Genomic DNA, 21,965 nt, shown 5'->3' with positions numbered 1-21,965 from the left:
TAAAACCCAGAAGTGTGTGTCCCTTTTTTAGGAATACAACCCTTTTTATTATTATTACAAGTAATTTTTTGGGGGGAGGCCCCATTGGTGAAAGTGCGCCTTGGGTTACAAACTATTTCGGTTTACAACCGGACCTCCAAAATGGATTATGTTTGTAAACCAAGGTACCACTGCATAGAATAACTGGTTTTATTATCTGTTCTACATTGATGCACAATACCGCCTCATATCCCCTCCTTTTTTTGAGGTGAGCAGAATAGATTGGATTGGCATAGATAGCATTCCAACCCAGTTTCTGGACTGTGTCCTCTGTTTCTAATCCAAGTGATATAATAAGATCTAGTTAGAGTTATCTGCTTCTTCTCCTTATTAGCTGCTCCTTACTGTTCAGCTCAGGTCTCAGCAGAATAATGTAACATTTTGGGGAAAAGATGCAGCCAAGTAAGCCAGCAGTGGAGGCCAAGATGGAAAATATCTCCACAGCCACCATGTATTTCCCTTTGGTGCTCAAGTATGTTGGAACAAATGACAACCAAACACTGCAGAACATCAACATGCTGAAAGTGATGAACTTGGCTTCATTGAATGTGTCCGGCAGCTTCCTTGCCAGGAAAGCCACAATGAAGCTGATGGTAGCCAGAAGACCAAGGTAGCCCAAGACAAGATAGAACATGAGCACAGAGCCTTCATTGCATTCTGCTACAATTTCTTCTGGCAGTGAATGCATGTCCAAATCTGGAAATGGAGGAGACCTTGCCAGCCACGTGGCACAAATGGCTGCTTGAATGAGGAAGGAGGAAACCACAGTGGAGTTGGTCACCCTTTTCCCCACCCATTTCCTCATGTTGGAGCCTGGCTTGGTGGCCATGAAAGCCATAACCACAGTGATGGTTTTGGCCAAGACACAAGAGACAGCCACTGAAAAGATGATTCCAAAAGAGGATTGTCGGAAAAGGCAGGACATCTTCTGAGGCTGCCCAATGAAAGGAAAAGAGCAGAGGAAGCAGAGCAGGAGGGAAAGAAGGAGAATGTAGGTGAGGTCCCGGTTGTTGGCTTTGACTATGGGGGTATCTTTGTACTTAATAAAAATTCCAATCACCATAGCTGTAATTAAGGAGAAAGAAAGAGTAACCAAAGTTAAACTGATCCCTAAAGGCTCTTCATAGGACAGAAAACTTATTGACTTGGGAATGCATTTATCTTTTTCCTTGCCAGGATATTGTTTTTCTGGGCATTTGAAACAGTCGTCCATATCTGGAAAAAAAAGAGGAGTTACCATTTTACTGAAAAGGCATGTATCAATTGGAGCCAATGGTCACAACTGTCTTTTAGTTTGGAACTAGCTCATATTACTCAAAGCATAAAAATCATACTCTATGTGTGTGTGTGTGTGTGTGTGTGTGTGTGTGTGCGTGTGCGTGCATGTGCCTTTTACCCAAAGATCCCAGGGAGGTATAAAACATTAAGAATACCACATGGGCATATAAATGAAATGTAATATTTTTTTCCAGTGTGCATCACTTTACACTCAAATCAACCTCCATTTTTGTTAGCTCTGTCCTGGAAGGGGCTCCTTCTTTTTGCCCCCCTTGATCACTTAAACCTCCCATTTCTAGGTCTCACAGCTTGTCCCTTCCCTAGACTGCTCCTCAGTGCCCCACCACCAGGTTCCAGGGTCTAAGTCGTCTTCTTCTTCTTCTTCTTCTTCTTCTTCTTCTTCTTCTTCTTCTTCTTCTATGCCTTCCTTGGGGGGCTCTTGGGCAGGTGGTGCTCACTGGTCTTCCTTGTCCACCCAGTCCCTGACATACAAAGTCAAAATGAAATCCCAGCCCCTAATCTGGCTTCTGCATTTTGGACCAATTGAAGTTTTCACTTTAACACTCAAAGATGGAATACATTGTGCATCATATCACTTACCCTCTTGATCTGAAATCTTCCCTTCCGGGCATGGACCACAATCAAAGCAACAGAACTTTTCCCCTTCCTTCGCTTTTTTCTGATTGCCAGCATGGCAAGAATGAGTACACACAGAAAGGGGAAGCACCTATCCATAGAAAAGGAATGAGGGGGAGCAGAAATGATAATTTAAAAACCAGCTAACTGTAAATTGAAATACAGTGATTTGACACTGAAGAACAGGGAGCACAGTACAGGCAACCATCTGCCAGTCTTTCACTGAGCATGCCAAAATGCATTGTTACAAATGTCGGGTGCTTTCTCCTGTCTCTGCCGAGCAGTGGCAAGAGCCCATGGGGTCCCAAGCACTCACCCAGGGTCTGTGTTCCTTTGGAGAACTGAAGATATGGCAGAAACTGCCATGGCTTTAAGAAATATGGTTTATTCACCTATTCACACCTTCAGTCTGCATGCAGGGAGTCCAAATCTTACAGCATGGTCATTTTCAGAGGGACTTGTACCCCACAGCAGTGCAGCTTTGAAGTACAAGGCATCTCTGCAGCAAGACCTGCAACCAGCTTTCCCCAGACATGGATCTCAGCTCTTCTTGCTTCATCTGCCAAGCTACCCTTGCTTGAAAACTGTCTCCTCAAACAAACAACGCATCACCTTGGTAACATCTGACTCCCCAGGCCAAAGGATTCATTTCTAATGACCTGTAAACACCTTTTGTCATGTTAAGTGGTTGGCTCTTCACTAAGCCAGCCAAAGGATTCCCTGTCTGGCACAGTACTGCAGCTTGTACTTTCATCCATATCCCAATTAAACAAAATTCTAGCATTTCTTCAATCCTAGGGTTTAGGGGGGGGGCACTTAAATTAAAACAGTATGTGTGCAGTCAATTGCTTGACTGATGAGAAGTGGAAGACCAGATAAAAAGGATGACTATTTCTACTCAGTGCGTCATAGAAACGTGATGGCCACCTGGCAATGTATAGTCCTGGTTTGAACCATGATGTAATGATAACTGGCCAAAATTGATTAAGGCCTAGACAATATTTAGCACTCTACAGTAAACATACAACTGCTTTCAATTGATGGGAAGAGCAGAGATATTCAGCACCTCAAATGGACATTGTGATTTTTTTAAAAAAATCTGACATAAACAGTGCCTAATTGCCCATGGCAATTTGCTGTGTAAGGTAGCTTTCTGACCCTCAGATCTTCTGCCCTGATAGTGATATAGCCCAAGAGAATGCCCTGGAATTCACACCTGGTTAAACCGCCTATGCCATACAATCCTATCATCACTGATGAGGAATTTGTGTCCTTCTTTGGGATCCACCCTTCCAACCTTCACTTGAACAAAAGAGGTGTTGGGGAACATGACCATGTTCATGATGTCAAATCCAGCTCCCATTTCCCTCTTGTCATTAAAAGTTACCAGTTCTCCAGCTGTGTTGTTAAATGAAATGTCTTGAAGAAATGGGTGGAGCTAGTTAACAGAGAAAATGAAAAAAGTACATATTTATTATAGTAGAGACTGTCCAAATATTTTTGATGAAGATGCAATAAATTTGCAGGTGTAGAGTATAGAAAAAGTATAGATTCTCTTCCTCCTCTTTCTTTCTCTGCGCCATCAAATATCTAAGTGCAAAACAGAAACCACAACTGCTGCAGAACATAAACCACCATTGCAAAGAGTGGCAGCAACAGCAGCATACATCTCCTATGTTATGCTAATATTTTATTCTCATTAACTTTGCTGCTTTCAATGTGCACTCTGTACTTGACCTCCTTTGTACTGTTTTCTTCTGAAATCTTTAGAGTAATAAAAAAATTCCTTCCAGTAGCACCTTAAAGACCAACTGAGTTAGTTCTAGGTATGAGCTTTCGTGTGCATGCACACTTCTTCAGATACACTGAAACAGAAGTCACCGGACCTTTCTATATAGTGAGAAGGTGGGGAGGGGTATTACTCAGAAGGGTGGTGGGAATGGGTGATTGGCAGATAGCTGCGATGAGCCTGTTGACGACTCTTAACGACTGCAATAGGTCTAACAGGAAAAAGCAAGGGGTGAGAAGGTGAAAAATGGTTTTGTCATGTATAATGAGATAAGAATCCAATGTCTTTATTCAAACCAGGTCTCTCCATAGTTTTAAGTTTGGTGATAAGTTGCAATTCAGCAGCTTCTCTTTCCAGTCTATTTCTGAAATTCCTTTGTAATAGAACAGCTACTTTGAGATCTTGTATAGAATGTCCTGGGAGATTGAAGTGTTCTCCTACTGGTTTTTCTGTCTTGTGGTTCCTGATGTCGGATTTATGTCCATTTATTCTTTGGCGTAAGGTCTGGCCTGTTTGTCCAATATAGAGAGCTGAAGGACACTGTTGGCATTTTATAAAATGCCAACAGTGTCCTTCAGCTCTCTATATTGGACAAACAGGCCAGACCTTACGCCAAAGAATAAATGGACATAAATCCGACATCAGGAACCACAAGACAGAAAAACCAGTAGGAGAACACTTCAATCTCCCAGGACATTCTATACAAGATCTCAAAGTAGCTGTTCTATTACAAAGGAATTTCAGAAATAGACTGGAAAGAGAAGCTGCTGAATTGCAACTTATCACCAAACTTAAAACTATGGAGAGACCTGGTTTGAATAAAGACATTGGATTCTTATCTCATTATACATGACAAAACCATTTTTCACCTTCTCACCCCTTGCTTTTTCCTGTTAGACCTATTGCAGTCGTTAAGAGTCGTCAACAGGCTCATCGCAGCTATCTGCCAATCACCCATTCCCACCACCCTTCTGAGTAATACCCCCTCCCCACCTTCTCACTATATAGAAAGGTCCGGTGACTTCTGTTTCAGTGTATCTGAAGAAGTGTGCATGCACACGAAAGCTCATACCTAGAACTAACTCAGTTGGTCTTTAAGGTGCTACTGGAAGGAATTTTTTTATTTTGTTTTGACCATGACAGACCAACACGGCTACCTATCTTTAGAGTAATGTTCTAGTTTCTTGTTAATGTGTTGCTTTGAATGTATACTTTATATTTTTCCCAGGAACATTTTGTTCCGGATTGCTTTTTGATGTTTGAACATTATGTAGATTTTTTTCTTAAATATAAAGTAGTATGGAGATGAAATTAATAATAATAATTAGTAATAGTAGTAAATACACCATCTTCATTGTCATTGTAGTAGCAACACCTCTGGGGAGAATTTTCTTGCCTTCAGGTCCAGAGATTAGATGATAGATATAGATAGATAGATGATAGATGATAGATGATAGATGATAGATGATAGATGATAGATGATAGATGATAGATGATAGATAGATAGATAGATGATAGATGATAGATAGATGATAGATAGATAGATGATAGATAGATAGATGATAAATATAGATAGATATAGTTAGGTATTCTGCTTGACTATGAAAACAACAAAGTGGTTTATAAATTTTTTAAAAAGCAATTGCAAAATGGAGACATTTCCTGGCAATAAACCCATTTCATTTTGGAGACATTACCTGCCAAGCCTGGAGATCTTGAAGTGTAATTCTCTTACCCCTCATCATTTTTCTCTTATTGAATGTAGATGTGTGCAAGGCATGCAATGCATGAGCCACAGAATAGACAGCATTGTAGATACCATAGCTGTGGCCAGTCATGCGCATTTCAAACACAGCCCCTGGAAGACTCTCCAACTTCTCCTCTCCAGTACATGTTCTATCAACTTTTGCTGCTACTTCAGGATTTGGAAATGAACAGTTGAATGTTTGCTCCCAGAACTCCTTGAGGAAACCATTTCCTTGTGACCGATGAAGCCTTACATTCTGAAGATATGTCTGGAACCCTAAAGGTTCTTCAGAGTGAATTGCAAAGGAAATTGTGCCTTCAAACATTTCAAAATCCCAACCCCTTATGATGCCAGTTACTGAAAAATCAATCTGGGCTGTCATGATCCACACCTTTGCAACTGAAGTGTTTTCCTTATATTCAGGAACAACAAAAAACATTAAAGTGATCAGCCACATTACAGTCATTGTTTCCCCATATATAATAAATGTTCTCGCTTTCATATCCATGAAAGGCTTGTAAATATTTTGGGCCTGATCATTAAGAACTTCAAGGCCATGGAAATTGCCTTGGTTTGGGATTCTTTCTGAAAAAGCTGTGCATATTCCATTTTGAGAAAGCAATGGCTCCAGGGTCTGCAAGAAATGGTCTCCGCTTTCATCATTCACAGCAAGAAGCCCAATCCAGGTCCATCTAAAATGCTGCAGTAACCAGATGATCCCTGTATATTGGTGGGTCTCATTTGCAACCATGCTATAAAAGGAACGGGCCTGTGTTGTGACACTTTGCTCTGGAGCAAATGAACCATATGTGAGCTAAAAGGGAATGCACAGCTACTTTAGAGATGTTTTAAGCCAAACCATTCTGTGAGTTCATTTTATGGAATCAAAATACTAATCTATATTTACAACCCAGTTCATTGTGCAAGGATCTTACCTGTGGGATCTTGTAGAGACTTAAGATGTCAGCCATATGAAAGGAGATATCAGAGGCAAGGCCCCCAATAATGGCTATTAGGTTATGCTGTGTGCCACATGCATAGTTAGGGAGAAATGTATGTGATTTGAAGAGCAGGTCCAGAATGGTGCGATACGCCATCCTCTCAATGTAGTAACTGTCGTAGATGTGGAATCCAAGTGTGGCATTGGGCAAGACCCTGGGATTCTCATTTATCGTTTTTATAGCAAACACCAAGGCCAGGGCATGCTGATAGAACTTTGTCACCATTCTGCAAAGAAAAGCATAAGTTCTTTCACAACTAAATTCTACGGTGAGTGCACAATATTTTATCACAGCGCTAGACCGGGGCACAAATGCAATGAGCTTTGGCCATCATTATATTAAAGAAGAAAATCAATCACAGTGGTTGCAAACAAGGGAAGGAGATGGAGAAATCAGTATCTATTTCAGTTTGACATGTGTTCCATCCAGTTTTTCCCTAAATTTTTTTTTTTTTTTTTTTTTTGCTTTGAATGTTCCACTCTGGTAAAATCTAGGTTAGTATCAGCTAACAGCCTGCATAGTCCTTAATAACTGTCCCTTACCATGCCGAGTTTATTTCCCAGTTAGAAGATTAAACCAAAAGCACTCTGCTCAGCAGCTGGAGAACATCCCTATAATACCCATTTCTTTTTAACAGCACTGCTTGTTTTGACAACTTTGATTTATTCTCATTTTGGCCAAAGTCCTGACAGCCACATCTAACACTGTTTTAAACCTTAACATTGCTTAACTTGCTTCTTCTAAAAAATCTCATTATACGTGTTTGTCTTTTCATCAGTGTTGTACTTGGAAGGTGCAACAAGGGACATCTACTCCACCCCCAGCAATGCAGGAATCTCAACTAAATAATTCCTAACTAATGGCCACCCAACCTCTGGTTAACAACTTCTAATGAAGAAGAGTCCACCATAGCCTGCATTTTATTTAAACATTCACAGTTTGGCATCTCAGGCATCTGAGTACTGGAGTAGATGGTCCTTGTAACTGCTCTAGTTGTGCTCAGGAACATGATCTCCCCATGATCTTATGACGGGAGCCAATCATAAGCAAGAGCACCATTTATGCTCTTTCAGAATTTTAATTCATAGGTTTCCAAGCTCACATGACACCAAGAGGCAGGGAAGGATCTCTTACATTGAAACATCAAAGCCTTGTTCCTCAGAAGGGTGCCTTTTCATCAGTGTTCGCAGTGACCACCTTTTGAACATTTTTAGCTTCCTACTAATTTCTCCCATCTCACTGTATTTCACAAACTCACAGAATTGTACTTGGAAGGGGCACCAAGGGACATCTACTCCAACCCCCTGCAATGCAGGAATCTCAACTAAAGACTCCCTAACAGATGGCCACCCAACATTGGGTTGAAAACCTCTAATGAAGGAGAGTCCACCATAGCCTTCATTTTATTTAAACATTTACAGTTTATCATCTCAGGCATCTGTTTGGCTGTTATGGATACAGGATACTGGAGTATCTGCTTTAGTTGTGTAACTGCTCTAGTTGTGATCAGGAACATGATCTCCACAAGTTCTTATGATGGGAGCCAGCCATAAACAAGAACACCATTCATACTCTTTCAGAATTTTAATTCCTGTACTAAAATCCATAGGTTTCCAAGCTCACAAGACACCAGGAAGCAGGGAGGGGTCTCTTACATTGGAACATCAAAGCCTTGTTCCTCAGAAGGGTGGACCTGGAAGGACACTTTGTAGGAAAGAAAAAGGATCTGAGACGTAATCCCACCAATGATGAGACCTTCAGGTTGATACCACTCATGAGGCACTGGGAGGGCATCACTTCTAGGACATGTAATGGTATTTGCCTTGCACACCATGTGTGATAACAAAAGAAGCAACACCACCACCAATGCAGCCATCTCTCCAGATGGTCATCAGCTTCCTTATAACTAGCATCAATTTTAGTCAAACAAGCAGCGTTACAAAACGGCCAACTCCACCAATAAGCTTCATAAATATATGAATTTTCTTTAACATGTCAGTTAACAAGCCTTGAGGGGAAGAGCTCTGCACTGATTTGATCGGATGATTAGCACAAATTCAAGGTATATAACCACATTCAGATTTGGGGAAACTGCTTGAAGTTGTCATGGAGAATCAATTATTTGAGGTAATTGCAGGAGTAATTACTTGTGCAAAGTCTGGTCCCTGTATGGCATTAGTAAACATGTTTTTCCACTCCTTTACTCCCTCATTGGAAAATAGACAGAAGATGGGTTCACAATGATCCCAGTGAAAAATAGGAAGAGAGCTATGACATAGGAACAAATGAGAGGGAACCTTTAGCTTATGAAAGATGGATTCTCTATTTCCTCAATACCCTTTTTTTCAGGCTATAGCTGGCAGCTATACCTCAGGCCTATTTTTGCTTTGCCTTCAGTATAACATAAGGAATTTCTAGATTATATTGTTATGTGCACCCTAATTTCATATGATAAGAGATTTCATGCACCAGTAGCTTTGTTTGGTTTGGTTGCCTTACGGTGAAAGTCAGCAGAGGCTGTGGTGTTGATGCGATATATAGTTTTGTATTTACAAGTATATACAGGATGAGCATTAAATGAATGGGCTCCTGCTACCTCATTAGGTTTCTACCTAAATCCCAAGCCTCCACCTTAGCTTTGAATCCAGCATAGATAACAATTCAAGCCTCCCTGAGTCTGCCTAGCCCAGCCCTAGGTAGTTTGGACAGTCTTTGCCTTTTGGGAGGAAATTTCCAAACAGTAAGCTTCACAGGTTTGAGGTGGTCTTCCAAAAAGCTTTGGGGGGTGACACCCCCCCCCCATTTCATGAAATATGGCAACCCTAGAATGTGGTGTATGTGGGACTTCCATAGGGCTTGGTCCAGAAGCTGCAGCTGATGCAGAATGCTGTGACCACGTTGATGCACAAATATTACATACGTGCTGAGGTTACTGTGTTAAAACTAAAAGTTTAATATGCATAAAATGTAATGTTTGTAAGCATTGCATTTAAAATGCTATGTAGAGAAGCTTGTATTGGGAAGAGAGGTTGGTATGTCCCCCAAAAACCAGAGGTCGAACCAGAGAGGAAGGACTTGGGCTGGATCCTAAGCCCATTCAGCTTGGCCTTGTTACCTGGCAACCTGACAACACACCAACTTTTAAAAACTTGTTTAATGGGTCATGTTTCTTTGTTGATACACAAGTTTGTTACGTGTTTTTATTAAAACAAAACAGGTCCTGTTTTATGCCAAACAAAGTTTGGAACCAGGCAGAGGGCCTTCTTGGTAGTGGCACGTGCCCTGTGGAATGCCCTCCCATCAGATGTCAAGGAAATAAACAACTATCCAGCTTTTAGAAGACATCTGAAGGCAGCCCTGTTTAGGGAAGTTTTTAATGTTTGATGTTTTAGTCTGTTTTTAATGTTCTGTGGAGAGCTGCCCAAAGTGGCAGGGGGAACCCAACCACATGGGTGGGGTAGAAATATTTATTATTATTATTATTATTATTATTATTATTATTCACCTGGTATAACTTTACACTGGCTTCACTTACACTTGATTTCTTTATGTTAGCTCCTTGTTCATACGATTGCTTCATTAGATTATATGGGGAAATCTTATGTGTTCTACTACACCCTACAAAATATGATCAGGCAGTCACTTAAATATAGGTGTTTCACATTACTGCCCTTGTATTATTCAGTGTCCTATATGGAAGAGCATTGATCAGTTGCTTCATGTTGGATCCTGTCTTTATTTTTATTTATTTGAGTGCCTCTCCCCCCCCCTTTTAATGTGCTTTTATACTACTGTTTTACTGGTTTCATGTTGTATCTTTGTTTTAATTATATAGTTGATAATTTTTCTGTTATACATTATTTAAGAGATCCTTTTGAACATTTAGTGGTATGTAAATACTTTTTTTTTAAAAAAAAAAAGCACCCCCAATCATCAAAGACCGTTTTTGCCACCACAAACACTAGGAAGTGTATAGAAAAGGGACTCTGAAAGAGTTTTGCCAACCCTAACCCTCCCCTCTATGGTCCTAAAAGCTTATGCTACCACCATAACTATAAACCAGACTGGTTCTTTTTCCTAATTAAGTGCTCCCGGTTGTTCAGCTCAGGCCTCAGCACAATGATGTAGCACTTAGGGAAAAAGATGCAACCCAGTAACCCAGCACTGGAGGCCAAGATGGAGAAGATCTCCACAGCTACCATTTCTTTGCCTTTTGAGCTCAGGTAAGATGGGAAAAAGGACACCCACACACTGCAAAATGCCAACATGCTAAAGGTAATGAACTTGGCTTCATTAAAACTGTCTGGTAATTTGCGAGCAAGGAATGCCACAAGGAAGCTAACAGTGGCCAGGAGGCCCATGTAGCCCAGGACACAGTAAAACATGGTCACTGAGCCTTCGTTACATTGCAGAATGATTTCTTCTGTTACAGAGTGCATGTCTAAATCAGGGAAGGAAGGAGAGCTTGCTAACCACACAATACAAATGCTTGCTTGAATGAGAGAGCAGGAAAGGATTATAGAGCTGGACATTTTTTTACCCACCCATTTCTTCATTCTTGACCCTGGCTTTGTGGCCATGAATGCTAGGGAAACAAGGATGGTTTTTGCCAACACACAAGAAACAGCAACAGAGAAGATGATGCCAAAAGCAGGTTGTCGGAGAAGGCAGGTCACTTCCCCAGGTTTTCCCAAGAATAGCAAAGAAGATAAGAAGCAGAGCAGGAGGGAGACCAGTAGAGCATAGGTGAGGTCCCGGTTATTGGCTTTGACAATTGGTGTGTTTTTGTGCTTAATAAAAATTCCTAACATTATGGCTGTGATCAGTGAAAAGGAAACAGCAATTGAGGCTAAACTGATTCCTAAAGGGTCTTTGTAAGATAGAAAGCTTGTAGTTTTGGGTCTGCATTCATTTTGGTCCATGCTTGGAAATTTCTCCTCTGGGCATTGCAAACATTCATCCATATCTGAAACATAGAAATGAGTTTCTTTTCAATGTCAGATCATAGGTAACATAGACTGTTCAGCATCTCTCGTGGAATTTGTTGTTCATGCTCACTTCCGTTTGTGCCAAAGATTTTATGAAACCAACTTAAATATTCCTTCCATTGTGCCAAAGCTTACTATCAACAATTGACTGCTGTGTTTACAATGCTTGCCTTTAATCAAACTAAACTTACATTCTTCTTTTTTTCAATATATTTTAAGCATATGATCAACTGTTTTTTCTCCCTCTCTCATAATACTCTGAAACACGGGGGTAGCTGGAATTTATTTGGGGGGGCAGGCTTTATGTTAGGGGGCAGAACTGAATTATCTGTGATGCAACTGGTCAGTTAGTTAAGTATTTTTATTACTTGATTTATGGGGGCAGACCTCCCTGGCCACGCAAATGTTCTGTAACATTCTATGCAACCATTTTTTTAAATATATTATGAAATTTCATTCATTTTGGGTTCCAACCACTGAAATTGTATCAATTCCTAATATTGCAATGGAAAACCTGCTTTCTTTTGCTTTAAATACACTAGTTATTTTTCCGCCTGTAGCTTCTCTTTATAAGCAAGTAAAAATGAAGCAGTTAATGAACGCTTTATATTTGTTTTGTGTTCATCCATTTAAATTCCCATTTATATTGATTCCTTAAACAGTAATGATTTTAAGACAAACAATGAATGTGCATTCCTAATGACTAGCTAGCCAAACATATATCTCTCATGTATCGCAAGTTATCACTTGCAAAAGACAATGTGACTAAATAATGTCTATTAACCCTGCATGACGGGGAACCTGAAGTACTTTGTAACCTACCCTTCTTGTCAGAGAACTTCCCTCCTGGGCATGGAACACAATCATAGCAGCAAAATTTTTCCCCTTCCTTCTTTTTCTTCTGATTGCCAGGTTGGCAGTGTTCATTGCACATAGAGAGTGGGACAACCTATTCAGTACAAGAAAGGAGTTAAGTTTGGAAAAAGAGCTTTCAATTGTTGACCTGGAAATAAATAAGTTGAAGACCACACAGTTGAGCAACATACCCCATTGAAACAAAAAGGGTCAGGTGGTGACAAATGAAAAAAAATCTTATCTCTATCTTTTAGAGCCAATTTCACATTTAATCAATGCATGTTAAATTCCCCCCTCTACAGAAAAGGTGGACTTTTCAAAATTTGAATAGAAATTTGTTGCACCTTGTTTTTGAAAATGATGGTTAACAGTAACAGTGAGTTTATTTTAGTTTTGTTAATATTGATACCTGGTTAAAGCCTCTGTGCCACGTGATTATATCTTTATTAATGGTCAATTCCTTTCCTTCAGGAGCCTCAGGATCTAACCATCCAATTTTTACTCTCTTGGAGGACTTGTTTGGAAATATGGCAATATTCATGATGTCAAATCCACCTATTCTTTCCTTTTTTTCATTAAAGGACACAGTTTCTCCAGCTGAGTTGTTAAATGAAATTCTTTGAAGAAATAGGTGGAGCTAATTGATAGAAAAAAAGAAATGATGGAAGTTGAAAAATAGAGGGCAATACCAGGAGACTGGAGATTTCACCTTTCCTTACTACTGTCATTTATATATTTTATGTACCATAGACCCGGTATGAACACTGAACTAGAGTGACATAGAAAATGGAGAATTTTCAATTATTAAGGTGTACAGCTCAACTTTATCTGTTGCACATAGAAGTGAAACCCAGATGCAACTTGATATTATACTAATCTGTCAGTTTACAAAGTAAAAATAAAAATGATTTTGTGATGCCAACATTACCTGCCAAGGCTGTAGATCTAAATGTTCAATATTGTTACCCTTAGCCACTGCTCTGTTATGGGATTTAGATGAATACATGGCATGCAAAGTGTGAGCCACAGCATAAAGACCATTATAGATACTGTAGCTGTGGCCAGTCATGTCCATTTCAAAAAGAGACACAGGAAGGCTCTTCAGAGTCTCCTCCCCACTACACATTCCATCAGCTTCCAACAGCTCTTGGGGATTTGGAAACATGCAGTCAAATGCTTGCTCCCAGAAGTCTTTGAGAAAACCATCTCCTTTGGTCCAGGAAGGTTTTATGATCTCAAGAAAGTCCTTGAATCCTAAAACACCCTTGGAGTGAATCGTGAAGGAAATGGTACCTTGGAAAAACTGAAAATTCCAGCCCCTTTGAATGCCTGGTGAAATTAAATCAATCTGAGTTGTCAGAATCCACAATTTTTTAAATGATTTATTTTCCTTATTGCCAGGATCTCGTAGAAATATAATAGTTCTCAACCATGCAATTGTCAAAGATTCTCCATACAGGATAAATGCACTGACCTTGTTATCCCTGAAATAGTCATAAATATTTGAGGCAATATCAATAATTCTATCCAAGTCATCCAAGTAGGTTATTTGTGGGATTACTTTTGTGAAGGCTGAACAGATTCCATTCTGGAAAAACAATGGCTCCAGGGTCTTCAGGAAATGTTCTCCACTATTGTTATCAACAGCAAAGAGCCCAACCCATGTCCATTCAAAATACAGAAGTAATCGGACAATCCCTATGTACTGAAGGGCGTCATTAGGGACAATACTGTAGAAGGAAGTGACCTGAGCTGTCTGAAATTCCTGTGGGGCAAATGAACCATAGGTGACCTGAAAGAAAACACACATTGTAGAGAAACATTGGGAGATGTGTATTTTTGTGCATGTGTATGTAAAAAAATAATAATTTGTTGAAACAATTTAAAGGCTTGGTGACAGGTCCAGTCAAAGGCTTTTCTCATGGATTTTTTTCTGAAGTAACATTTCTGGGTTTTTGTTTTATTGTCTTCCTCTCTCTTTTTGTACTAAAACATTACTCACAGAATGACACAATAAGAGTGTTGTTTGCCTCAATTCCTCCTCTCCAATACATAACTCTTACCTGTGGGATCTTGTAGAAGCCTAAAATTTCTGCCATAAGAGAAGAGGTATCAGAGCTAAGTCCACCAATGGTGGCTATAAGTTTTTTCTGGGTGTTGCAGTTGTAATTGAGGACAAGCCTGTTGGATTTAAAGAGAAGTCTGAGGGTGCTTTTATAGGTTGCTCTTGCATCAAAGTAGCTGTCATAGATGTGGAATCCCAAAGTGATGTTGGGCAGGACCTTTGGGTTCTCGTTGATCTCCCTCACAGCAAATGCCATGGCAAGGACATGTTGGTAGAATTTTGTCACCATACTGAAAATAGAGAGATAGCTTACTATTAGAGGAGAGAATTCAATAGTAAAGAAAGCAATTTTTTGGAACATCACAATGCCAATGGGGTTTCTTTTGCCTCAAATATTTAGATCATAAACAAGAAAAGCCTGTGTTCATTACTACTGTTTCTTAATTTCCCCCTTCATCCCAGATTCTAAAAAGAGCATCTGCCTTATCTATAGGAGTTCCCAGATTCAATCCCCGGCATCTCTATGTAGAGCAGAAATTTCAAAAGCAGTCACATACTAAGGTTAGGCTAAGGTTGCTGGGTACCACATTCCATCCCTGCCCCATCACAAAATCTATTGGGGCACCTTTTGCCATGCTCTTTCTAGGCACAAGAACTTTACCCCAGAGTTTTCCCCCTGAAAGCCTGCTCTTTAAAGAGCAACAAAGGGCAACTCAGTTTTTCTGCAGAATGCTTTAAAGAGCAGTTTTTCATGGGGAAAGTTGTGAATCAAGGAAAGGGAGCATTCAGACACAGAAGTTTAAAGCATGGATCTGTGCCTGGAAAGAGTTGGTCAAATGGTAAGTGTGGACAAGCCCCTTGTTTGAGGGTTTTCTTCTGGGCTACAGCTGGTGGGAGAAATCCCAGCATTATCTTTCCACAATGTTGAGCAGAGCAGATGTCTGGAATCCTCCTCGCTAGCACAGCTCAGGGACATGTCACCTGTGCCTTACCCTAACCCACTCCAGTATTATGGGTTGAAAGTTAAGATTGCACTCTATATTGAAACCCTTATTATATTCAGGTGATGTGTCATGAAAGCGTTTGGTCATCGTCATTTGTAAGGCACTGATCAGAATGCAATTGTGTTTCATCCTACCTCTTTTCAGGGGAATTTAAAATCATCCTATTTCAAATACTGCCAGAATTATAATTTTTTGTTTGTTTTTAAAGTTTTGCTATTGTAAAACATGCACCGAATTTTCCGCTCCATAAGACGCATCCGACCATAAGACGCACCTAGTTTTAGAGGAGGAGAACAAGAAAAAAAAAATTCTCTCCCTCTCTGCTCAGCGGCTCTCCAGCAAAGCGGGAGGAGAAATGGAAGGGGCTCCGTTTCTCCTCCCGCTTCACTGAAGGGGCACTGCGCAGAGAGGGAAAGCTGTGCAGCGCCTCTCCAGCAAAACGAAGCCAGGAGAGCAGCACAGCCTTCATTCGCTCCATAAGACACACACACATTTCCCCTTACTTTTTAGGAGGGGAAAAGTGTGTCTTATAGAGCGAAAAATACGGTACTATATTCCTGCACCAGGTGACAGGTGAGCAAACAAGGTAACTGAGTCCCTCCTGTTGATTTCACTACTGCCAATAACTGGAGGTTTTTATTTCCAGGCTACATCCACTCAACATCCCTTATTGACTGACTGAACAAGCTCGCAATGCTGGGTAGAGTGTATCATACAGTTGTCGCATAAATCTCCCCACATGCAAATTTGGGGAGGGGGGAAAAATTGCCCTCTGCATCACCATGTGACATTCCAAAGAAAAATACCCTTCATTATTTGAGCAAAAAGTCCACATTGACTGTAGACTTAACAACATACACAAGACTCAGCAGGTGACTGGGATGGAGGCAGATAAAGGGAACTTCCTTTGAACATCCTGTATCTCATACAAACCCATTTAGGAACATAGTAGGGAGGGGGAAATTCCTTACTCTGGAACCTCAAACAGTTTTTGAGAAGGGTGTTCCATGAAGAAAATTTCCTGCAAAGGGTAAGTGAACTGAGAAACAATCCCACCAATGACAAGGGCTTCTGCTTGGCACCACTCATGCTGAACAGGGAGGGGATCGTTCATGGAGCACTTGATATCTACTTTGCACATCTTGGGAGGTAGCAGAAGTAGGAACAACAACAGCCATAACATCCGGGTAGCAAAGCTTTTCGCTGGGCATGTGCTCTCCTATAACGGTTCATAGGAGCTTCCTGACTTAAAGACTGTACATTTGATGGTGCCTAGCTCTGCTAATAAACTGCTATCTATATCAGTCTTTCAGTACAGTATCAACAAGGATACAGATGCATGCTTTGAGAACTAGCTGAGATTGCCAACGTTTTAATTCCAAGTCTGTTTGAGAAGGGGAGGGAAAAAATGGGGAATATCCTAAATGAAACTGACAGAGCCCTGCTTGCTTCTTGCCCTTACTTTTGCTCTCCATGGCAAACAGGTTTATTTAGAGCCACTTCCAGAGTTGTTTCTTGATCATTTTCTCCTGTTGCCTAGGAAAGCTTGGGAGCTTTGGGACAGGTGAACAAATTATAGTGATTTGGATACCTGCAGGCAAAGATAATTAGTTCTTTAGATTTGTGTGGCACTTTTAATACCAAAGATCTCATTTGTGTGTTTTTCCCAGATCTGAAGTGAAGAATCATTTGGTCCTTATGGAATAAAAAGTGGCAGGTGGTTATGAGAGTCTCATAGGGAGCAATAACTCACAAACAAGAGGAAGGAATCTGTTCAATGACACTTTGTAACTAACTTCATAGAAGTTTTTATATGTACATACATATGGTACATACATACATATAGAGAGCATATGCTTTAAGTGACACTGCTGCTTCATCAGCCACTGAGTTGGAAATGAGGAACACAAGGTGGAAATGTCAGATAAAATTTGTCCAAGAAGACAAAACCTGGAGTTGTTAAATGGACAATAGTTGTATAAATTAATGTAGAATCTTTGCAGTGACCAAAGGAACGTTAATCTCTGATAAGCCCCTGCCATGGATATTGGAGAAATATAAATAGTGACCCAAGAAGTCTTTGCTCTGGTTTCTATTGTATCATTTTATTTAGTTTAAATAAACCTTCCTTGAGCTCTTGCTCTTAAATAGCTGGTTATTAATCTTTGCTTCATTATTGGATTGCTGCCCATGATCTCACAGGAATATTGATAAAGAATGAAATTACATTATAGCTAGCATCTCACTTATAAATCCCCTCTGCATTTTACTCCTTTTTTATAAATATTTTTTATTAATTTTCAATTGCTAAAATCCAATATAAACCACACTCTTTTAATACCAAATTACAATTTAAATTCAAATATATGTCAATTAAAAAGCTATTTATACATTTGGTCTCCTGCGTGCTAGATTTCAAGGTAAGGTGATTTTATTGCATCCTGCTTCTGAATTCTTATTTAATTTAATTACATTCCATCTTGATCTTAGTCACTTAGCAGCAGCTATAGAGTTTTTGACTTCCATTTGTATCAACACATTTAATAATTTTTATTTCTGCAAGAGGAGTTCTGTATCCTTTATCATTCCTGTGTGTGATATTGGTATTTATTTATTTTGTCCATGTTGTTTCTTTACTCTTCCTGGTCTCCATCATGTCCTGCACACCATCACTACTTCCACTCTTTCTTTTTCTTTGTTCCTTTACTATTATCTATGGAGTGAACTGAACAACACTAAAAGGACTTGGAATTCAATTTACTGTGGTACCTCTAGTTACAAACTTAATTCGTTCCAGAGGTCCGTTCTAAACCTGAAGCTGTTCTTAACTAGAGGCATGCTTTTGCTAATGGGGCCTCTTGCTGCCACTGCGCTGCTGGCACACGATTTCTGTTCTTATCCTGGGGCAAAGTTTTCAACTCGAGGTAACTCTTCCAGGTTTGCGGAGTTTGTAACCTGAAGCGTTTGTAACCTGAGGCATTTGTAACTCGAAGCACCACTGTAATTACAACTGCCCATTTATCTTCAGCTGAACAGAGGGGAGAAAGGGAATCTGGGCATTCGCCAAGGAACTGATAAGGTTCATTACTAAGGCATTGGCAGTATGACAGATCACTCTTCTTCCTAGGCTGAGAGGGAAAATTGCAGAAACAGGTCGTTTACTGGGATACAGTGACTTTTGCAGCCTTTGTTAAAGTTGCAAAACAACTAAGCATGGGACTGAATGAGGGAGAAATCTCTGGAACAACAATGGAATATCAGCTCCGCTCAAGGCATGACGGATTATAGCAACAACCAGGAAAAGATAGACATTACATTTTACAAGGACAGGAAGAAACACCACAGGCAGAATAAATGTCACACACAGGAAGAAAAAGGATATAGTTTGAGATCCTCACTAGTAATTTCATAAATTAATTAACGTGTCAACACGAATAGAAGTTATAAATATTGCAGGTGTTGTATAATAAGGTTACCAGATTTTTTTCAATGAATCCGGGGAAACTTTTCAACTTCCTACTAAATAGATTTGTAAATCTGGGAACTGTTGCTGGGAAACGGGGACATCTGTTAACTTTATTGTATAAGGGATTGTTATTATGACTGGAATGTAATTGAGTCAAAAAGATTTTGGAATGCAGAAACAAAGAAAATAATCAAATCATCAATTCCAGCACAGTGGGGGCGGGGACACATTATGTAAATTATATAATTTGGTTAAATGATTGATATTGGTAATTGTATTATAAATTGGTATTGTTATAATTAGGCAGTTATAGGATTATAATTGAAAATTAATAAAAATTATTATCAAAAGATCTCTGGCAGTATATTTACCTGCTTCATTCAAATGGACTTGGCAGTAAATAGTCAAGACGCATGTTAAATTTGCAGGATAAAACCAGTAACTATACACATTTATAGAAGAAAAAGGAGGGCGTAGGGTCTGTATTCCCACCCACCCCAAAATAATACAAGGAATAGTAATGACAATGATGTAGCATTTAGTTGAAAAGATGAAAAGCAACTGGAAGCAAAGAGTTCCCTGAGAAGAGGGACTAGTTGTTAACTCACTCTGGAAATCCTAGCTCTGTGAATAAGTATCTCCTAACATCTCTCAACATTCTTAAAAAATGCAGCTGCAAGGATCCTTTGGGAGAAACTGTGAATATTTAAAGTGCTATGATACAGCTTTAAACATATAGTACAAATGAGGTCAGCTTAAAAGATATATAAATGAAAGCAATAAAATAAAAGCTGTACAATAAATAATAATGAGAACATCACTCTGAGAATTTAGAGCAATTCGAGCAAACCATTTTGCAGGGATCCTGGCAACAGTCAGTGTAAAAAGAGAGAGCTCATCCATTGTGCAGAAGTTAGTTTCTGACAACATGCTTTTAGTGGGATGTTTTTGAGGCAGGCCCCTCACCTGCTAATTAAACTAAAAATAACGCTACAATAAATAAATTTACTTTGCCAACATAGCAATATAGTATAAGAATAAAAGTCTGATTCTTTAAACTTTTTTTCTTATTAGTTGTTCTCTGTTGTTCAGCTGGGGCCTGAACAAAATGATATAGCACTTAGGGGCAAAAATGCAGCCCAGTAACCCAGCACTGGAGGCTAAGATGGAGAAAATCTCCACAGCTACCATGTCTTTCCCTCTTGTACTCAGGTAGGTAGGAACAAAGGACAACCACACACTGCAAAAGACCAACATGCTGAATGTAATGAACTTGGCTTCATTAAAACTATCTGGTAACTTGCGGGCTAGAAATGCCACAGTGAAGCTGGAAATGGCCAAGAAGCCCATGAAACCCAAGACACAGTAAAACATGGTGACTGACCCTTCATTACATTGCACAAGGATTTCTCCAGTTACTGAGTGCATGTCTAAATCAGGGAAAGGGGGAGAGGTTGCCAACCACAAGGTACAAATACTTGCTTGTATGAAGGAACAGGAAAGAACCACAGACTGTCCCTGTCTTTTCCCCATCCATCTCCGCATGCTGGACCCAGGTTTTGTGGCCATGAAAGCTATCATCACAGTGATGGTTTTGGCCAATACACAAGAAACAGCCACTGAGAAGATGATGCCAAACACTGTTTGTCGGAGAAGGCAGGTCACTTTCCCAGGTTTGCCAAGAAATAGGAAGGAAGATAGGAAGCAGAGCAGGAGGGAAATGAGGAGGGTATAGGTGAGGCCTCGGTTGTTGGCTTTGACAATGGGTGTATCTTTGTGTTTAATAAAAGTTGCTAAAACCACAACCGTGATCATGGAAACTGAAATAGCAACTGTGGCAAAAGTGATCCCTAGAGGTTCATCATAAGATAGGAAAGTTGTAACTTTAGTGATACATTCATTGTTGTCCTTGTTTGGAAATTGGTATACTGGGCATCTGAAGCAGTAAGCCATATCTGAAAGATAGAGGATTCTCATTTTAGCTTGTGGGCATTTTATAGACTGTTCTCTAATCTACCTTCTTGACTTCTTCTTGAAAGTTTGGGATGTGTCAGTAGTGATATGAAAATGAATTCCAATTTTGCTCAATAATGTTTGTCAGGTGTGTGCATCAGTGATGTGTACTTCCTGAATTACAAGATGAATATGGGTGAATCAGGTGAGGTTTTCACATGCAGAAGTCAAATGACATTGTTAAAAAGCCTTTTTGAAGCAGATCAGGGACAACTTGAAAACTTAATTCACTTTGCAGACTCAGATTTTTAATCAATTGCATTTGTTTTTAAAATGAAACGTAGGTGAAAAGAGAAATGTCATGAGCTGGACCAACCCCACCAATGGCCCTTAGGCAATGAAGTCCCTGATTGTATTTCATTTTCCCTACCTCAATCATTTCTGGACACCCATGATCATTATGCTGCCCGCTTCTGCTATGAGAATCGATTTAGTGCTTTCTCTTTATCAAAGTGACTCCATCCCCTAAAATTTGTGCTGGGAACAGAAGGTGCCCATCCACCAATGACCCTTGGTAAGATCATGGGACATTTCTCTCACCTCAAACTTTTCTGCTGGTCCATAGCCATTTTCCTAGTTCTTTTTCCCCATGCAATGAATAGCTTGCTTCCAAGAAGAAGAGACTGTGTTCCAAAAATTTCTGTGTTTGGCAGGAGGCCACCTTCCACCAATGATCTTTGGAGTTGCAGGGCCCTTCTTAGTGGGAGACATTTCACTCTCCCTAGTCTTTTCAGTGGTTATATGTTCCTTTTCCAACCCCCCAACCCCTGGACATTGTTGACTGTCCTTGTGAAAGGACCACAGCAGCTATCAGGAGGGACCATGCTAGATGTTTGAACCAAACTATAGCAGTAAAGACAAAAAATAAAATTAAAACAAAACTATTGGATATAGCTGCCCACAATTTGGAAAGCTTTATCCACTCTGTTAAATTTTCCACATTTCCTCATTCTTTCCTGGAGGACCATGATATTTACCCCTTGTCACCCCCTTTTTCTATGCAGTTTAATGCACATATCTCTTTCTGCCAATGGAAAGAAGTTGTATTCCCAATAATCTGTGTGCAGGTGAGGAGAGTTGTTTA

At 39.9% G+C, this 21,965-nt stretch overlaps 1 protein-coding gene across 1 annotated transcript; it reads right to left on the bottom strand.

The window, feature by feature from the left end:
* Positions 1 to 349: 349 nt before the first annotated feature.
* On the bottom strand, positions 350 to 8,324 carry LOC309328517 (vomeronasal type-2 receptor 26-like; the record flags this gene model as incomplete). Its single annotated transcript, XM_081838514.1, has 6 exons — positions 350 to 1,254; positions 1,918 to 2,044; positions 3,194 to 3,391; positions 5,440 to 6,303; positions 6,425 to 6,716; positions 8,146 to 8,324. The coding sequence occupies 6 exons, from the start codon at positions 8,322 to 8,324 to the stop codon at positions 350 to 352; spliced, it is 2,565 nt and encodes an 854-aa protein (XP_081694640.1).
* Positions 8,325 to 21,965: the final 13,641 nt, after the last annotated feature.

Source organism: Podarcis erhardii, assembly GCF_964252035.2.
Source record: "Podarcis erhardii genome assembly, chromosome: 13".
Taxonomy (NCBI): domain Eukaryota; kingdom Metazoa; phylum Chordata; class Lepidosauria; order Squamata; family Lacertidae; genus Podarcis; species Podarcis erhardii.
The sequence above is the reverse complement of the archived record's forward strand: the minus strand, read 5'-3'. Positions and strand labels throughout refer to the sequence as shown.